The sequence below is a fragment of the Lithobates pipiens genome, unplaced genomic scaffold (genome assembly GCF_037356315.1).
Source record: "Lithobates pipiens isolate NorthernLeopardFrog02 unplaced genomic scaffold, aLitPip1_a1.2 Scaffold_27, whole genome shotgun sequence".
In the NCBI taxonomy this organism is placed as follows: Eukaryota; Metazoa; Chordata; class Amphibia; order Anura; family Ranidae; genus Lithobates; species Lithobates pipiens.
In genome coordinates this window covers 187,369,264-187,383,667 of record NW_027507788.1, presented here as the reverse complement: position 1 = coordinate 187,383,667, position 14,404 = coordinate 187,369,264, and the positions used below count along the sequence as shown (strand labels likewise).

Genomic DNA, 14,404 nt, shown 5'->3' with positions numbered 1-14,404 from the left:
GTCTCCAGCTCTGTGGTGTCTTATAGAAGTGGCACCTATGCCGAAATCGGGAGATAGGGTCTCCTTCAGCCCCTCCCACTTCACATTCCTCACCAGTCAACTGACCTCTAGTCTCTGCCCCCCCCCCCCCCAGCCATGCCTTGAACTGAATGGGCGGCTGCAAAGAGGCTGAGTGGGTGGCCACGGGTTCCAGGGACAGCCCAGCTTGGATTTACAAAGGCTGGGAGAGTGGTGGGGGCTTCAGGAAAGGCCCAGGATTCGGTGACCCCTGGCAAATCGTCATTCGACCCCCAGGTTGAGAACCACTGATATAGAGGATTCAGGACCTTCTGCTGGTGACCCCTCTAGTGATAGAAAGATCTATAGAGAGGAATCAGGACCTCCTTCCTCTGGCTGGTGATCCCTCTAGTAATAACTAAAGATCTATATGGGGGTAAAAACAAAACGATATTCAATACTTCTGAGACATGTACATTTAAAAATGCTGCAGTGCAGAAAAATACCTGGAGATCCTGCCAGGATTCCAGAGGTGTACTTCCTGTAGTAAGCTGACTACGCTCCCTTTGCAGCACTGTTATTCCAATTCCAGTTTTTGTTGTTTTTTTTGTAATTGCTTTATTTTATATAGTTTTTTCATACAAACAACAGAAACAATAAAGCACATACAACCCCAGCACATATATATATATATATATATATATATATATATATATATATATATATATATATATATATATATAATATAAAATCCCAGTTTAGTCAGCCTTGCCTTCCATGCTGGACTACAGAACATTTTCCTGTCTCATCTTCATAGTATAAGAGGTAGGTGTTCTGCAGTTCAGCAGAGAAGTACTGGGCAGGGCGGATTACACTGCTTGGAATTGTAGTGCAGCAGAAAGTTAGAACCCCACTGTATTTCTGGCAGGATTATTGGCTATTTCAGAATGTTTTAGAATGTACAGAATATATATTTTTTTTTTTTTTGGTCCAGACATCCACTTTAAGAGTTTATCTCTAATCTCTTCGTATGACCTTCATAAGAAGGGTCACTTATTCTGACACCATCTCTTTGTGCTCTCAGAAGTGATATTTCACCCATGGAAGAAGGAGGAGAATGGAAACCAGACCCGGGTTATTTTATACACCATTGCACTAACCAATCCTTTGGCTCCTAAATCGGCAACAGTCACGGAGACCCAGGTGTGTGACCTCTGATACATCCCATTTATACAGCTATAGCTATGACCTGCCTCTAACCCTCGAGTTGATACTTCCACCTACTAAATGAAGTCTTGTATTTCAGCGTGACTTTATCTGTCTTCCAGACGCTGTACAAGGCCAGCCAGGAGAGCGAATGTTATGTAGTTGATGCTGAAGTGTTGACACACGATATACCTTATCACGATTACTTCTACACTATCAACCGCTACACGCTAACCAGAGTGGCCCGAAACAAAAGCCGGCTAAGGTACAGCAAAACCACAGGGCGGTCAGACGACGGGGGGGGGGGGGGGGCTTGGCTGGATGTGCCTGCAGGTCATTTTTATAATCATTATATTTACATTTGTAGGATTTCAACGGAACTCCGATACCGCAAGCAGCCATGGGGACTCGTTAAAACCTTTATTGAGAAAAATTTCTGGAGTGGACTTGACGAATATTTTCACCATATGGGTTAGTAGGCTCCGTATCGGCTCTCTGGCACATGCTTGTTTTATTAACGTACAAACTTTACTTAGCAGAGTTTGCCTGTTAACTGAAAACTTGTAAACTCCATTCAATTGCAGAAAGCATCAACCCTTTGTGTGAGGAAACGCTTATTGTTTTTTTGGGGGGGTTCCCAAATACTTGTACATGTGCGTAAAAATGTGTCATTCAGGCTAGGTTCACATCTGTGCAGGAGTGCAATTAAATTGCATGCATTCCAGCAGCCGCACAGAAAACTTGCTGCTTTAAAAAACAAAGAACCGTTGAGGTGCCATTAGCTCCTATTGGCACCTCCATACACTGAAAAAAAAAAAAGCAGTGTGGTTTCCCACTCGTGGAAATGCATGGAGGCAAAGCACCATGCGATTTTTTTTTTTTGTATGGCTGCATTTAAAAAAAAAAGGTGCGCAGACCTTTTTCCTGCAGGAAACATTCAGGGTACAGCAGCTTATTCAACTGAATGGGCTGATATGCCTGAGGAAACACAGCACGCAAAACCACCAGATGTGAATCTAGACTAAGACCCCTTCCACGCTGGGGTGGTGCAGGCGTTAACGGTAAAGCGCTGCTAGTTTTAGCGGTGCTTTGCCGCTGTTATAGCAGCGCTTTTCGGCCACTAGCAGGGCACTTTCAACCCCGCTAGCTGGCGATTAAAGGGTTAATAGCGCTGGTGTTGTGGCACTGCCGAAGCACCTGCAAAGCGATTTTAGCAGTGCCCCAACACTGGCGCCGTTAACACTTTATTTGGCCGCTAGTGAACGTTCATTTCAATGGGCAGGGGTGGTGAAGGAACAGACTATGCACCGCTCCCACACTGCCCCAAAGATGCGGCTTTCACTCGGGCACTCACACTGGGATGGCTTTTCATGCGCTATTATTAGCGCTTAAATGCCTGAAAAGCACCCCAGAGTGAAAGTGGTCTAATGGGGCTCAAAAAAATGAAAAATAAAAATGATTATGATCAATATTTGGTGTGGCAAAGCCCAGCTCTTCATGGTATTATACCCAGGTTCTCCATATAGACTGTAATGTAGCCCCCACCTCCATATACAAGGTCTGTCCGGAAAGTATCCAGCCATGTAATATGAAAAATGTTTATTGAAGCAGATACAAGAAACATTGTACATATGATATAGGTAGCGGAAACCACTGAACAAATTTTGCCACGTTTCATGCAAAGAATCCACGTCAAAATCTCAGACACAGTGATTCTTGGCATCCCATATTGGCTTCCAGTTCTCATCAGTTCCCAATCTTTGCTGATTGCAGCCCATATGCCTTCAGCATTCTCAAGTGTTCCGCTTGTTGAATGCCTTCCAGAATGTGGATCACTCTCAGAATGTGGATCACTCTCAGAATGTGGATCACTCTCAAAAGATTCTTGACCCTCTTTAAAGCATTTATGGCAAGCTTTTATTATGCTACACTCATTACATCGTCCATGAAAGCCTTTCAGATCATCCGAATAGAATGCAAAATTGATGCTCTACTTAGTCATTTTCAATGCAATGGCCACACAATACACATTCTCAGTCAATGGCATCTAGCGCCCCCCACTGACAGTAAAGTCATTGTTGACGCATGCGCAATCCAGTTTACTGTCCTTGGCTGCCAGGTTGCATCTATGCCGCACAAACCGTTATATTAACAAAAGCTGGATACTTTCCTGACAGACCTCGTATGTGACACAATAAATATGCACGACCTGCAAAAAAAAGAAAAGACTCCCATATATATACTGGAGTATAAGCTGAACCGAATATAAGCAGAGACACCTAATTTTACCACAAAAAACTGTGAAAACATATATTGACTCGAGTATAAGCCTAGGGTGGGAAATGCAGCAGCACCTGGGTAAACAATGCCCATCTGCAGCCTCACTGTGCCCACTTGCAGCTCTACCTTTGATAACCAAAACAGCGGGTGTCTCCCACTGTGTCATGCAGTCTGTTTCGGCAGCCGTCCACTGTAACAAAACCTTCTTCTCGTCAGTGATAGATGGAACACCGTTTCCCAGCATTGTATCATTGTTCCGTCCATCACGGATGAGGAGGAGGCGGGGCTTTGTTACATTGGACGGCCGACGACTGTATGACACATCGGGAAACGCCGGCTTTTTTAGTTATCAAAGGTACGGCTGCAGAATGGTACAGGGAGGCTGCACCCTCACTCGAGACCCTCACTCTAGTATAATCCAAAGGGGCTTTTTCAGCATAAAAAATGTGCTGAAAAAGTCGGCTTATACTCTAGAATATATGGTAAATAGCCATAAGCGAAGATCTGCCAGACTACAATAGTGTAAAAACAGTCCTTTAAAAAATGTCATTAAGGCCCCTTTGATCCACTGCATTTTATTATTTTTTTTTTTATGTGGCTTTAGAAGTTTTGGCACAAGTAACTGCACCAATATCTATATGTAGCTAAAATATGGCAAAATTAATATTTCTACTGGTAGCCTTTATTTTCATAATCTTGCCTTTATATCCCTGGTATGGTAGTTGTGCGGGGGTGTCCAAATATGCCTGTGCAGAAAAGACCTGATACTCTCCTGGGTCTGTGTGTGAGAAAGCTTCAACTCAAGAAGGTGGCTGTTAAACAGCTCCGCTTTATTACACTCATTTGCTAAACCGCTCCGCCAGCACAAAACACTGCAGTGGGAGAGCAGGAAAATGACTCCCACTGAGAAAATTGTATATAAAAGCATTTCCAAGCACAAAATCCATTCCAAATTATAACATGCATGGTTACATGTCTATAAGAGAGATAGAAAGGTGCAAGACTCCAACTGGGCTTTTAAACATTTTTGTTTCCAGAGAATGAACTAACCAAAGCAGAGACGGCGTACCTGTCCGATCTTCACAGACAGTCCCCTAAAGAGAAAACCACCAAGATTATATCAACGAGGCGGAGGAAGCGTCCTCATGGTCACTTAAGGATTCCTCATCTACAGGAGGTGCTTAGCCCTGTCACAACACCCACTGATGAGGAAAGACACCACCACGTCAGACATGTAGCAGGTCAGATAAAATATCCATGTATATTGTACTTTTACTGCGTTCCACATGATGTAGCAATCTTGGGCAGATCACCTGATTGTGTTTATTAAAAAAATCACTGCTTGCAATTAAAAGGTTTGATGCAATTAACCGCTTCCCAACCATCCGCCGCAGTTATACTGCGGCAGGTTGGCTCCCCTGCATGAGCCGTCGTAGCTATACGTCGGCTCACGGGGTTGGGATACCAGGCACGCACGCGCGGGGGTTCTGATGCTCGTGGCCGCCGATCGCCATGACCACCAGTCAAGAGCGATCGAGAGCAGGAGACAGAACAGGGACGAGTGTGTAAATACACACTTCCCTGTTCTGTTCTGAGAGGCGTTACAGATCGTGTGTTCCCGTTAGCTAGGAACCAAGATCCGTCCCCCTCCCAGAGAACACCGTTAACCCCTAGATCGCCTCCTGGTGTTAACCCCATTCACTGTCAGTGACCTTTTTACTGTAATCAATGCATTTTGATTGCACTGATCGCTGTATTGCCAATGGTCCCAAAAATGTGTCAAAATTGTCCGATGTGTCCGCCATAATGTCGCAGTCATGATAAAAATCGCAGATCGCTGCCATTACTAGTAAAAAAATAAAAATAATAAAAATGCCATAAATCTATCCCCTATTTTGTAGACGATATAACTTTTGCGCAAACCAATGAATGTACGCTTATTGTCTCTTTATTTTATTTTTTTATTTTTTTTTAACAAAAATATGTAGAATACATATCGGCCTAAACGAAGGGAAAATTTGCATTTTTTTTTTTTTTTTCAAAGGGGGATATTATAGCAAAAAGTACAAAATATATATATATATATATATATATATATATATTTTTTTTTTTATTGTTGCTTTTTTTTTTGTTTATAGCGCAAAAAAATAAAAACCACAGAGGTGATCAAATACCACCAAAATAAAGCTCTATTTGTGGGGGAAAATAGGATGTAAATTTTGTTTGGGTGCAGTGCCGCACGACCGCGCAATTGTCAGTTAAAGCGACGCAGTGCCAAATCGCAAAAAGTGCTCTGGTCAGGAAGGGGGTAAATTCTTCTGGGGATGAAGTGATTAAAGTAGTACTAAACCCAGTGATTTTAAGGCAGAACTAAACCCACTGATTTATCGGTTTCAGAAAGAAGTTGCGTTCCCAGCACACCGGGAATGCTGACTGTCACATTTGCTTGTGCTCTCAACCAAACTGTCCAACCATCAAATGGCTGGAGTCATAGCTGATCCACATGTGCATCACCATGGTAATTGCAAATCAAACAGAGGCTAAGAGGGTAGTTTTCTTGTCAGAAAAGGATAAGGAGGGGTTAGTTCCTCTTTAACTCTTTCTCAAAAAAGTTTAAAGCATGCTGTGATTGCTGTCACAGTTGCTTATGCTGTCAAGCAAGCATGCCAATACATCAAATGGCTAATGACATAATTGACATGCATACCATTGTGACTGCAGATCAAGCAGATGCTAAGATTGGCAATTCCTTGGCTGTGAAGAACCGGAGGGTTTAGTTCTGCAGGGAAAGGTGGTTTATTCTTTCGAGGGGCGTTGTATTAAATCTTCTGTCTGGGGAGCTCTGGGAACTATTGTTATGGCACTTCCTGCCATACATACATACATACACTGCAGGCCGTGGTTCCTCACACTGGCTGTTGCGTCACTACTGTGTTGCGTAACAACATAGTTGGGGGACCAGGCATATGACGCACAGGAAAGTGGTGAAGGAAGTTTTACCATACTGTCTTATCACCTGCTTCTTATAGGGCTGACCGAGACAGACCTGCTTTCTATAGATATTTCATACAAAGACAGATTGTCTGATAAGTAACACTATTCTGGCAGAGCGGTACTGCAATGTTTTTGTGTTGGGAGAGAAAGTGATCATAGCTAATGACTGCTAACCTTGTGTAGGTTCCAGACATTTTCTTTTCTTCATCCTTTCTGATGAATGGCAATCAAGTGATGGGCGACCCTGGTATCTAGTAGGAAGCTGTGGGAGGTGGCACCGGGCAAACCAAATCTAGTCAATATTAGCATTTCTGAGTTTTTGGTGCTCACCGAGTCTGAGGATATTAAAGTACAAATGGGCACCTGAGGGTGGTTTGGTTTAATTGGTGGTAACCGCGAGCTATCGCAAAATATTTGCTTTATAAGAATACACCTTTTTCCCCAGATTAGTAAAATGAATACGATTTAATACTTGGATATTTTCCAGTGATATGACAACTGCATTCCTCTCCGGCCATTGTCATATTTTCATCTTGTCCCCGGGCTACTTCCAGGTGCTGGGTTTTTTGGCCTGTTAAGTGGCTGGTGGGGAATGATGTGATCCTGCGCATGCACACTGGAGTCTGCCACACTGGCTCGGCTGCAGTGTACCCGTGAGTGTGTGTATGTGTGTGTATGTGTGTGTGTATATGTATATGTATGTATATATATATATATATATATATATGTGTATGTATGTATGTATGTATGTGTATATATATACAGTGCTTTGCAAAAAAAAATGCCCCTTGGCATTTTTTGTGTTTTGTTGCCTCACAACCTGGAATTAACATGGATTGTTTGAAGATTTGCATCATTTATTTTACAGAACATGCCCACAACTTTGAAGATTTTTTATTTTTTTTCCCTTTATTGTGAAGCAAACAAAAAATGGGACAAAATAACAGAAAAAGTCAATGTGCATAACTATTCACCCCCCTAAAGTCAATACTTTGTAGAGCCACCTTTTGCGGCCATCACAGCTCCGAGTCGCTTTGGGTAAATCTCTGAGCTTGCCTCATCTTACTACTGGGATTTTTTCCCATTCCTCCTTGCAAAACTGCTCCAGCTCCTTCAAGTTGGATGGTTTCTGCTTGTGAACAGCAATCTTTAACTCTGACCACAGATTTTCTATTGGATTGAGGTCTGGACTTTGATTAGGCCATTCCAACACATTTACATGTTTCCCCTTAAACCACTCATTTGTTGCTTTAGCAGTGTGTTTGGGGTCATTGTCCTGCTGGAAGGTGAACCTCCATCCTAGCCTCAAATCACACACCGAGTGGTACAAGAATATCCCTATATTTAGCAACATCCATCATTCCCTCAACTCTGAGTCCCAACTGCTGAATAACATCCCCACAGCATGATGCTGCCACCACCATGTTTCACAGTGGAGATGGTGTTCTTGATGTGATGTGTTTGGTTTGCACCAGACATCAGACATCGTTTTTTTTTTGGGGGGGTTTTTTATGGTCAAAAAGTTAAATTTTAGTCTCATCGGATCAGAGCACCTTCCTCCATACATTTTGGGAGTCTCCCACATGCCTTTTCGCAAACTCAAAATGTGCCATTTTGTTTTTTGCTGAAAGTAATGGCTTTCTTCTGGCCACTCTGCCATAAAGACCAACTCTATGGAGCGTACGGCTTATTGTTGCCCTATGTACAGATACTCTAGTCTCTGCTGTATAACTCTGCAGCTCCTCCAGTGTTACCTTAGGTCTCTGTGCTGCCTCTCTGTTGTCCTCCTTGCCCGCTCCGTGAGTTTTGGTGTGCGGCTGTCTCTTGGCAGGTTTGCTGTTGTGCCATGTTCTTTCCATTTGGTTATGATAGATTTGATGGTGTTCCTAGGGATCATCAAAGATTTGGATATTTCTTTTATAACCTAACCCTGACTTGTACTTCTCAACGACGTTGTCCCTTACTTGTTTGGAGAGTTCCTTGGTCTTCATGGCAGTGTTTGGTTAGTGGTGCCTCTTGCTTAGGTGTTGCAGCCTCTGGGGTCTTTTAAAAAGGTGTGTATATGTAATGACAGATCATGTGACACTTAGATTGCACACAGGTGGACATCATTTCACAAATTATGTGGTTTCTGAAGGTAATTGGTTGCACCAGAGCTTTTTATGGGCTTCATAACAAAGGGGGTGAATACATACGCACATGGCATTTATTTATTTTTTCTTTCTGAAAAGTTTTATGTATATATTTTTATAATTTTACTTCACCAACTTAGACTATTGCGTTCTGATCCATCACATATAATTCAGATTAAAAAAATAGTTGAACTAAAGGCTGTAATGTAACAAAATAGGTAAAAAGCCAAGGGGGTGAATACTTTTACAAGTCTCTCTCTCTCTCTCTCTCTCTCTCTCTCTCTCTCTCTCTCTCTCTCTCTCTCTCTCTCTCTCTCTCTCTCTCTCTCTCTCTCTCTCTCTCTCTCTCTCTCTCTCTCTCTCTCTCTCTCTCTCTCTCTCTCTCTCTCTCTCTCTCGTAGATTTAAACTTTTTTTTTTTTTTAAACCACTGTTATGTCACACAGAATGTAAACTTCCCTGTGACCGTAATAGGCAGTGGCATGTACTCTTTATAGAGGGATCGGGGGTCTATAAGACCCCAAACCCCTCCTCTGCACTTGAAAGTATTCAAAACTTCAACATCTGCGAACTGGTGCCTTTAGGATGCCAGTAATCCGGAAGTGATGTCATGACATTGTTTCTGGGTTACTAGACCCAAACAAGGCCAATCTGGCTTTGTTTGGATCTTTGGCCAGTGGGCGTAGGTGTCGGCTGTTCGGTGGCAAGACCCTGGATGAGTGGTGGAATGTGGGGGGATGTCTCCTACTGGTGCTTGTAATAACAGCCAAGTGGCTGCTGAGCCGCATTGGTTATTACAAGAAATCCGACCGTCCGCTCTAAAGAACAGTACGAGGTGATGCCTGCATCTACATGCATCAAACAGGTACAACAACTTGAAGCAATATCTGTAAGTTTTTGACCAATACTTAAAAAAAATATTAATATCGTTTGCACCGATAATCGGTCAACCCCTATATTTTATATACGCACACACAAATGGAATGACTGAAATGTTTGTGCCTAAATTCTTCTTCTTTTTTTTTTTTCTTTTAAATAAAAGCTAAACAAAGTGATATCAATAAATTTGGTATTTTAATGACTTCCTGTGGGTTAATGGTCATGTGATTCCTTGTAGAGAATAGATTTTTCTAATCAGAAAAGGAATGGTAGTAATGCAGAGATAATCTTATTACTAAGGGTCAGATGACTGGTACTCAGTGTGTGACTTCCTGGCAGTGTGACATCACCCATCTATAAAACATGGTTATCCAGCATGGATATGCACCATGTGATAGGTCACAAGTGTTTGTATGCATTAAGGCCTCATTTATAAAAACTGAAGTTAAAACGTTTATATAGTTACAGTGGAACCTTGGATTACGAGCATAATCCGTTCCAGGAGAATGCTTGTAATCCAAAGCACTCCCGTATTGAAGTGAGTTTCCCCATAGAAGTCAATAGAAACGAAGATAATTGTTTGACATTGACTTCTAGTTCATGCAATACCGCATGTGGCCAGAGGTGTGGGGGGGGCTCCAGAGATACTCAGAGACACTCAGAGACAGCTCGGATGCCCTCGGGAACGGAGTATTTCTGAACAGCTCCTGGCCAAATGTGGTACTGCACACCGCAGAGGCTTGAATTCTGCTTGTTCTGCGAGACACTTGCAGAGTCAGGATTTTTTTTAAATGGCTCATATCGCGAAAACGGTTGTTAATCGCGTTAACACAGTAGGAATGTTTAGATCTTTAACCACTTGCCGACCGCGCCGTAGCCGAAAGACGGCTACAGCTCGGTCGTGTTTTCCTGGATGGACGTCCTCCCAGAATGTTGCTCTCGTGCGCCCCTTGGGGTTTGCTCTCGCAAACATCCGTGATCATGGTTCGCGGTAAACAGCCGCTGATGGTGGCCGTTTACCATGTCATTGCTCCGTCAAATGAGGGAGCGATCACATGTAAACAAACCGGCGTTGCGTCATGACGCCGGTTCCTCCCTCCCCTCTCTATACTGATTGGTACAGTGAGAGGGAAGAGATGGCAGCAGCGCTGTGGGCTGGATGTGCTGCTCTGTGCCAATACTCTCCCCATACTGTGCAATACTCTGCCAATACTCTGCCCATACTGTGCAATACTCTGCCAATACTCTCCCCATACTGTGCAATACTCTGCCAATACTCTCCCCATACTGTGCAATACTCTGCCAATACTCTCCCCATACTGTGCAATACTCTGCCAATACTCTCCCCATACTGTGCAATACTCTGCCAATACTCTCCCCATACTGTGCAATACTCTCCCCATACTGTGCAATACTCTCCCCATACTGTGCAATACTCTCCCCATACTGTGCAATACTCTCCCCATACTGTGCAATACTCTCCCCATACTGTGCAATACTCTCCCCATACTGTGCAATACTCTCCCCATACTGTGCAATACTCTCCCCATACTGTGCAATACTCTCCCCATACTGTGCAATACTCTCCCCATACTGTGCAATACTCTCCCCATACTGTGCAATACTCTCCCCATACTGTGCAATACTCTCCCCATACTGTGCAATACTCTCCCCATACTGTGCAATACTCTCCCCATACTGTGCAATACTCTCCCCATACTGTGCAATACTCTCCCCATACTGTGCAATACTCTCCCCATACTGTGCAATACTCTCCCCATACTGTGCAATACTCTCCCCATACTGTGCAATACTCTCCCCATACTGTGCAATACTCTCCCCATACTGTGCAATACTCTCCCCATACTGTGCAATACTCTCCCCATACTGTGCAATACTCTCCCCATACTGTGCAATACTCTCCCCATACTGTGCAATACTCTCCCCATACTGTGCAATACTCTCCCCATACTGTGCAATACTCTCCCCATACTCTGCAACACTGAAATACACACCAATACTCTACAATAAAGTTTAACAGAAACAAAAAGATATTTTTTATTTATTTTTTTAACAAATTTTCGTTTTTTTTTTATTTTTTTTTATTTATAGCGCAAAAAATAAAAAAAACCCAGCGGTGATTAAATACCACCAAAAGAAAGCTCTATTTGTGTGGGGGAAAAAAAGGACAAAAATTTAATATAGGTACAGTGTTGCATGACTGAGTAATTGTCATTCAAAGTTTGAGAGCACCAAAAGCTGAATATTGGTCTGGTTAAGAAGGGGGTTTACGTACCCAGTTGTCAAGTGGTTAAATCAGTCCGTGTTCCTATGGGGGGGGGGGGGGGCAATGCTTGTCTCTACTGGTTCCGACAACCATCACTTAGACAGAAAGTGACAGGAAATCTCTCTCATGGGGCTGCTGACAGGGGGCCTAACCCTTCCATGCTAGGACTTGTAACTCCAGGATCATAGCAGAGGGTCAGTGAAATGCCAGGAACTTTTAAGATAATTGCAAATACATTTTTTTCTTCTTTTTTTTTTTTTGCGCTAAAAGAAAAAAACTGTACATAAGTATATTTTAAGGAGGGAGTGGGGAGGGGGAAGGGGGCTTGTTGGGAAATGTCCAGAAATCAAATACTGTTAAAAGCAGCAGTGAGTTAGTAACCAGTTTTTCAATAGATGACTCCTGATGTAAATGGGATTGTTGTAAATGTCTATAGCCTGGGTATGTGACCCCAGGGAAAAAAGTTACTTGCACAAGACGGGAGGCAGCATGACACCTTGGAGAGAAATACAAAAACTGAAACAAGCAGCGCCAACCTATGTGCAGTAATATGACGCGGGGGATCTTCAGTCTGTGAAGTCACAATGTGATGATGCTAATTGCATGCACGCGTTCGGAGCATGCGTGCTCCTTCGTCAGGCACCTGCGTGCACGCAATTAGCATCATCACATCGCGACTCCACAGACTGACGATCCCCGCAGCGCTCTGCCGACCTAAGCCTGGGACACTGGAATCCACTGGTGGCGCCAGAACGGGACCACACAGCGCAAGAGGATCACCCCCATTGGAGCCCTGTCGCCTATCACATTGTCGATCCGGCCCTCCCCATCGTGATGTGCCTGTTTTTATACAACACTGAGTGAGTGTATTTCTACAGCAACAAATAAAGCGTGCGTCTTATCACTGCACTAAAGTTGGCGCTCCTCGTTTCTGTTTTTGTACTTTTAAGATAGTACATTTCTTGCTTCTGGAGATGTACGGATGTAAAGGACTTGTCCCAAGCTGTCTCTTGTTTTTTTTTTTTTTTGCACGTGTGCAAAACGCGTTTGTGAATAGCCTGGTGGGGGGAGGAGGAGGGGCCAAGCTTCCAACTGAGTACGCCGCGGTGAAGTCAGCCAGATGTGGGAGCGGGTACCTGTCAAAACCAGATAGCCACTCTCCCTCCCCGAAAGTTGCCAAATGTGCAATGGAAAATGTAGAAATCTTCACACTACAAAACTGATGTATTTCCTTTTGTTATACGAAGAATTTCCTCTAATTTAAGGGGCAGTAACTCCTCAATGATCAAACATAGTTGTAAAAATATTTTTTATTTTTTTTATTAGAAACGTTAAACACAGATGGGATAAATAAGATAAAAAATCACAATGGATGCATATATGGGTATAAATGCAAATTCACATGACATACAAATGACCACTGGGCTCTGTTGAGTAATGATGCCTCCTCTGTCGTACACAATACTCGACAGAGCCCATTGGTCAGTTATAGGTCATGCACATTTGCATTTATACCTGTATAGGCATCCATTGTGATGTTTTTAATCCTATTTCTCCCATCTGTGTTTAACTTTTCTAATAAAAAATACAATATTTTTACAACTATGTTTGCTCATTGAGGAGTTGCCGCCCCTTAAAGTCCCATTAGAGCAGGGATATGCAATTAGCGGTCCTCCAGCTGTTGCAGAACTACAAGTCCCATGAGACATAGCAAGACCCTGACAGCCACAAGCATGACACCCAGAGGCAGAGGCATGATGGGACTTGTAGTTTTGCAACAGCTAGAGGTCCGCTGATTGCATATCCCTGCATTAGAGAAATTCTTTGTATAGCTTGTTTGACTAGGGAGGTGGGCAGCAAATCCTACCCTATAAATATTTAGCACAACTCTGATATTTCCTTTTTGTTTATGTCCCCTGTTTCTTCGTTTTTATATGTAGCTGTAGTTGAAATAAAGCATCTGTAATCAGTCCAGGATGAGTAAGAGCGGTTAGGCACAGAGATCGCAGTGCATTCCAATGGGGTTGGCTCATAAATCCAGTAGGAAAGGTTTCCAGCAGTGAAATTGTTCTGAATGGATCCCAGTCGGTAGCACTTACCAGCGCAGAGAAACAAATAATTATCATGACCGTAAATCAGATTTTATGATTAAGTAATGTATTTAGTAAAAAGACTTGCAGATTATTATGCATGTCTGTGTTTTGTAACATTATGTAGCACTTTTAATGGATATTTGCCAAGTAACACCTCATAATGGCTCTGTTATTTGCCAAGAAGTGTAGATGTAATATTTGTAACTTCTGTGACTAGTAATGCATTTTATTTTATTTCTATTTTTATTTTTCTTATCCTTTAGGCTCCACTCAGACACGACACGTTCCGGAGGAGAAGCATAATCAGCTCCAGAGCATCTCTAAACTCCTGCTGGTCATCAGTTGTGTGTAAGTCATTGCATGAACCCGTGCTTCTGTGTGTCAATGTGGGGGGTCTGTAGGGCCTCAGCAATACTCACTACCTGAGCGTACACCATCAAATTATCAATACTAATTGTAAAGATCTGGTATTGCCTAGCAACATACCCCATTTCCCCGAAAATAAGACCTACCCTGAAAATAAGACCTACAAGGACT

The 14,404-nt window shown here is 42.9% G+C and overlaps 1 protein-coding gene across 4 annotated transcripts in view; it reads left to right on the top strand.

Moving 5' to 3' along the window:
* Positions 1–14,404, top strand: part of GRAMD1B (GRAM domain containing 1B) — a 425,888-nt gene that overhangs the window by 404,308 nt on the left and 7,176 nt on the right. For all 4 annotated transcript variants that reach the window (XM_077458022.1, XM_077458023.1, XM_077458024.1 and 1 more), the window contains 5 exons: positions 1,082–1,200; positions 1,326–1,468; positions 1,571–1,674; positions 4,521–4,724; positions 14,131–14,215. In XM_077458022.1, coding sequence (XP_077314148.1) covers positions 1,082–1,200; positions 1,326–1,468; positions 1,571–1,674; positions 4,521–4,724; positions 14,131–14,215 — 655 coding nt within the window. The remainder of the gene's footprint in view (positions 1–1,081; positions 1,201–1,325; positions 1,469–1,570; positions 1,675–4,520; positions 4,725–14,130; positions 14,216–14,404) is intronic.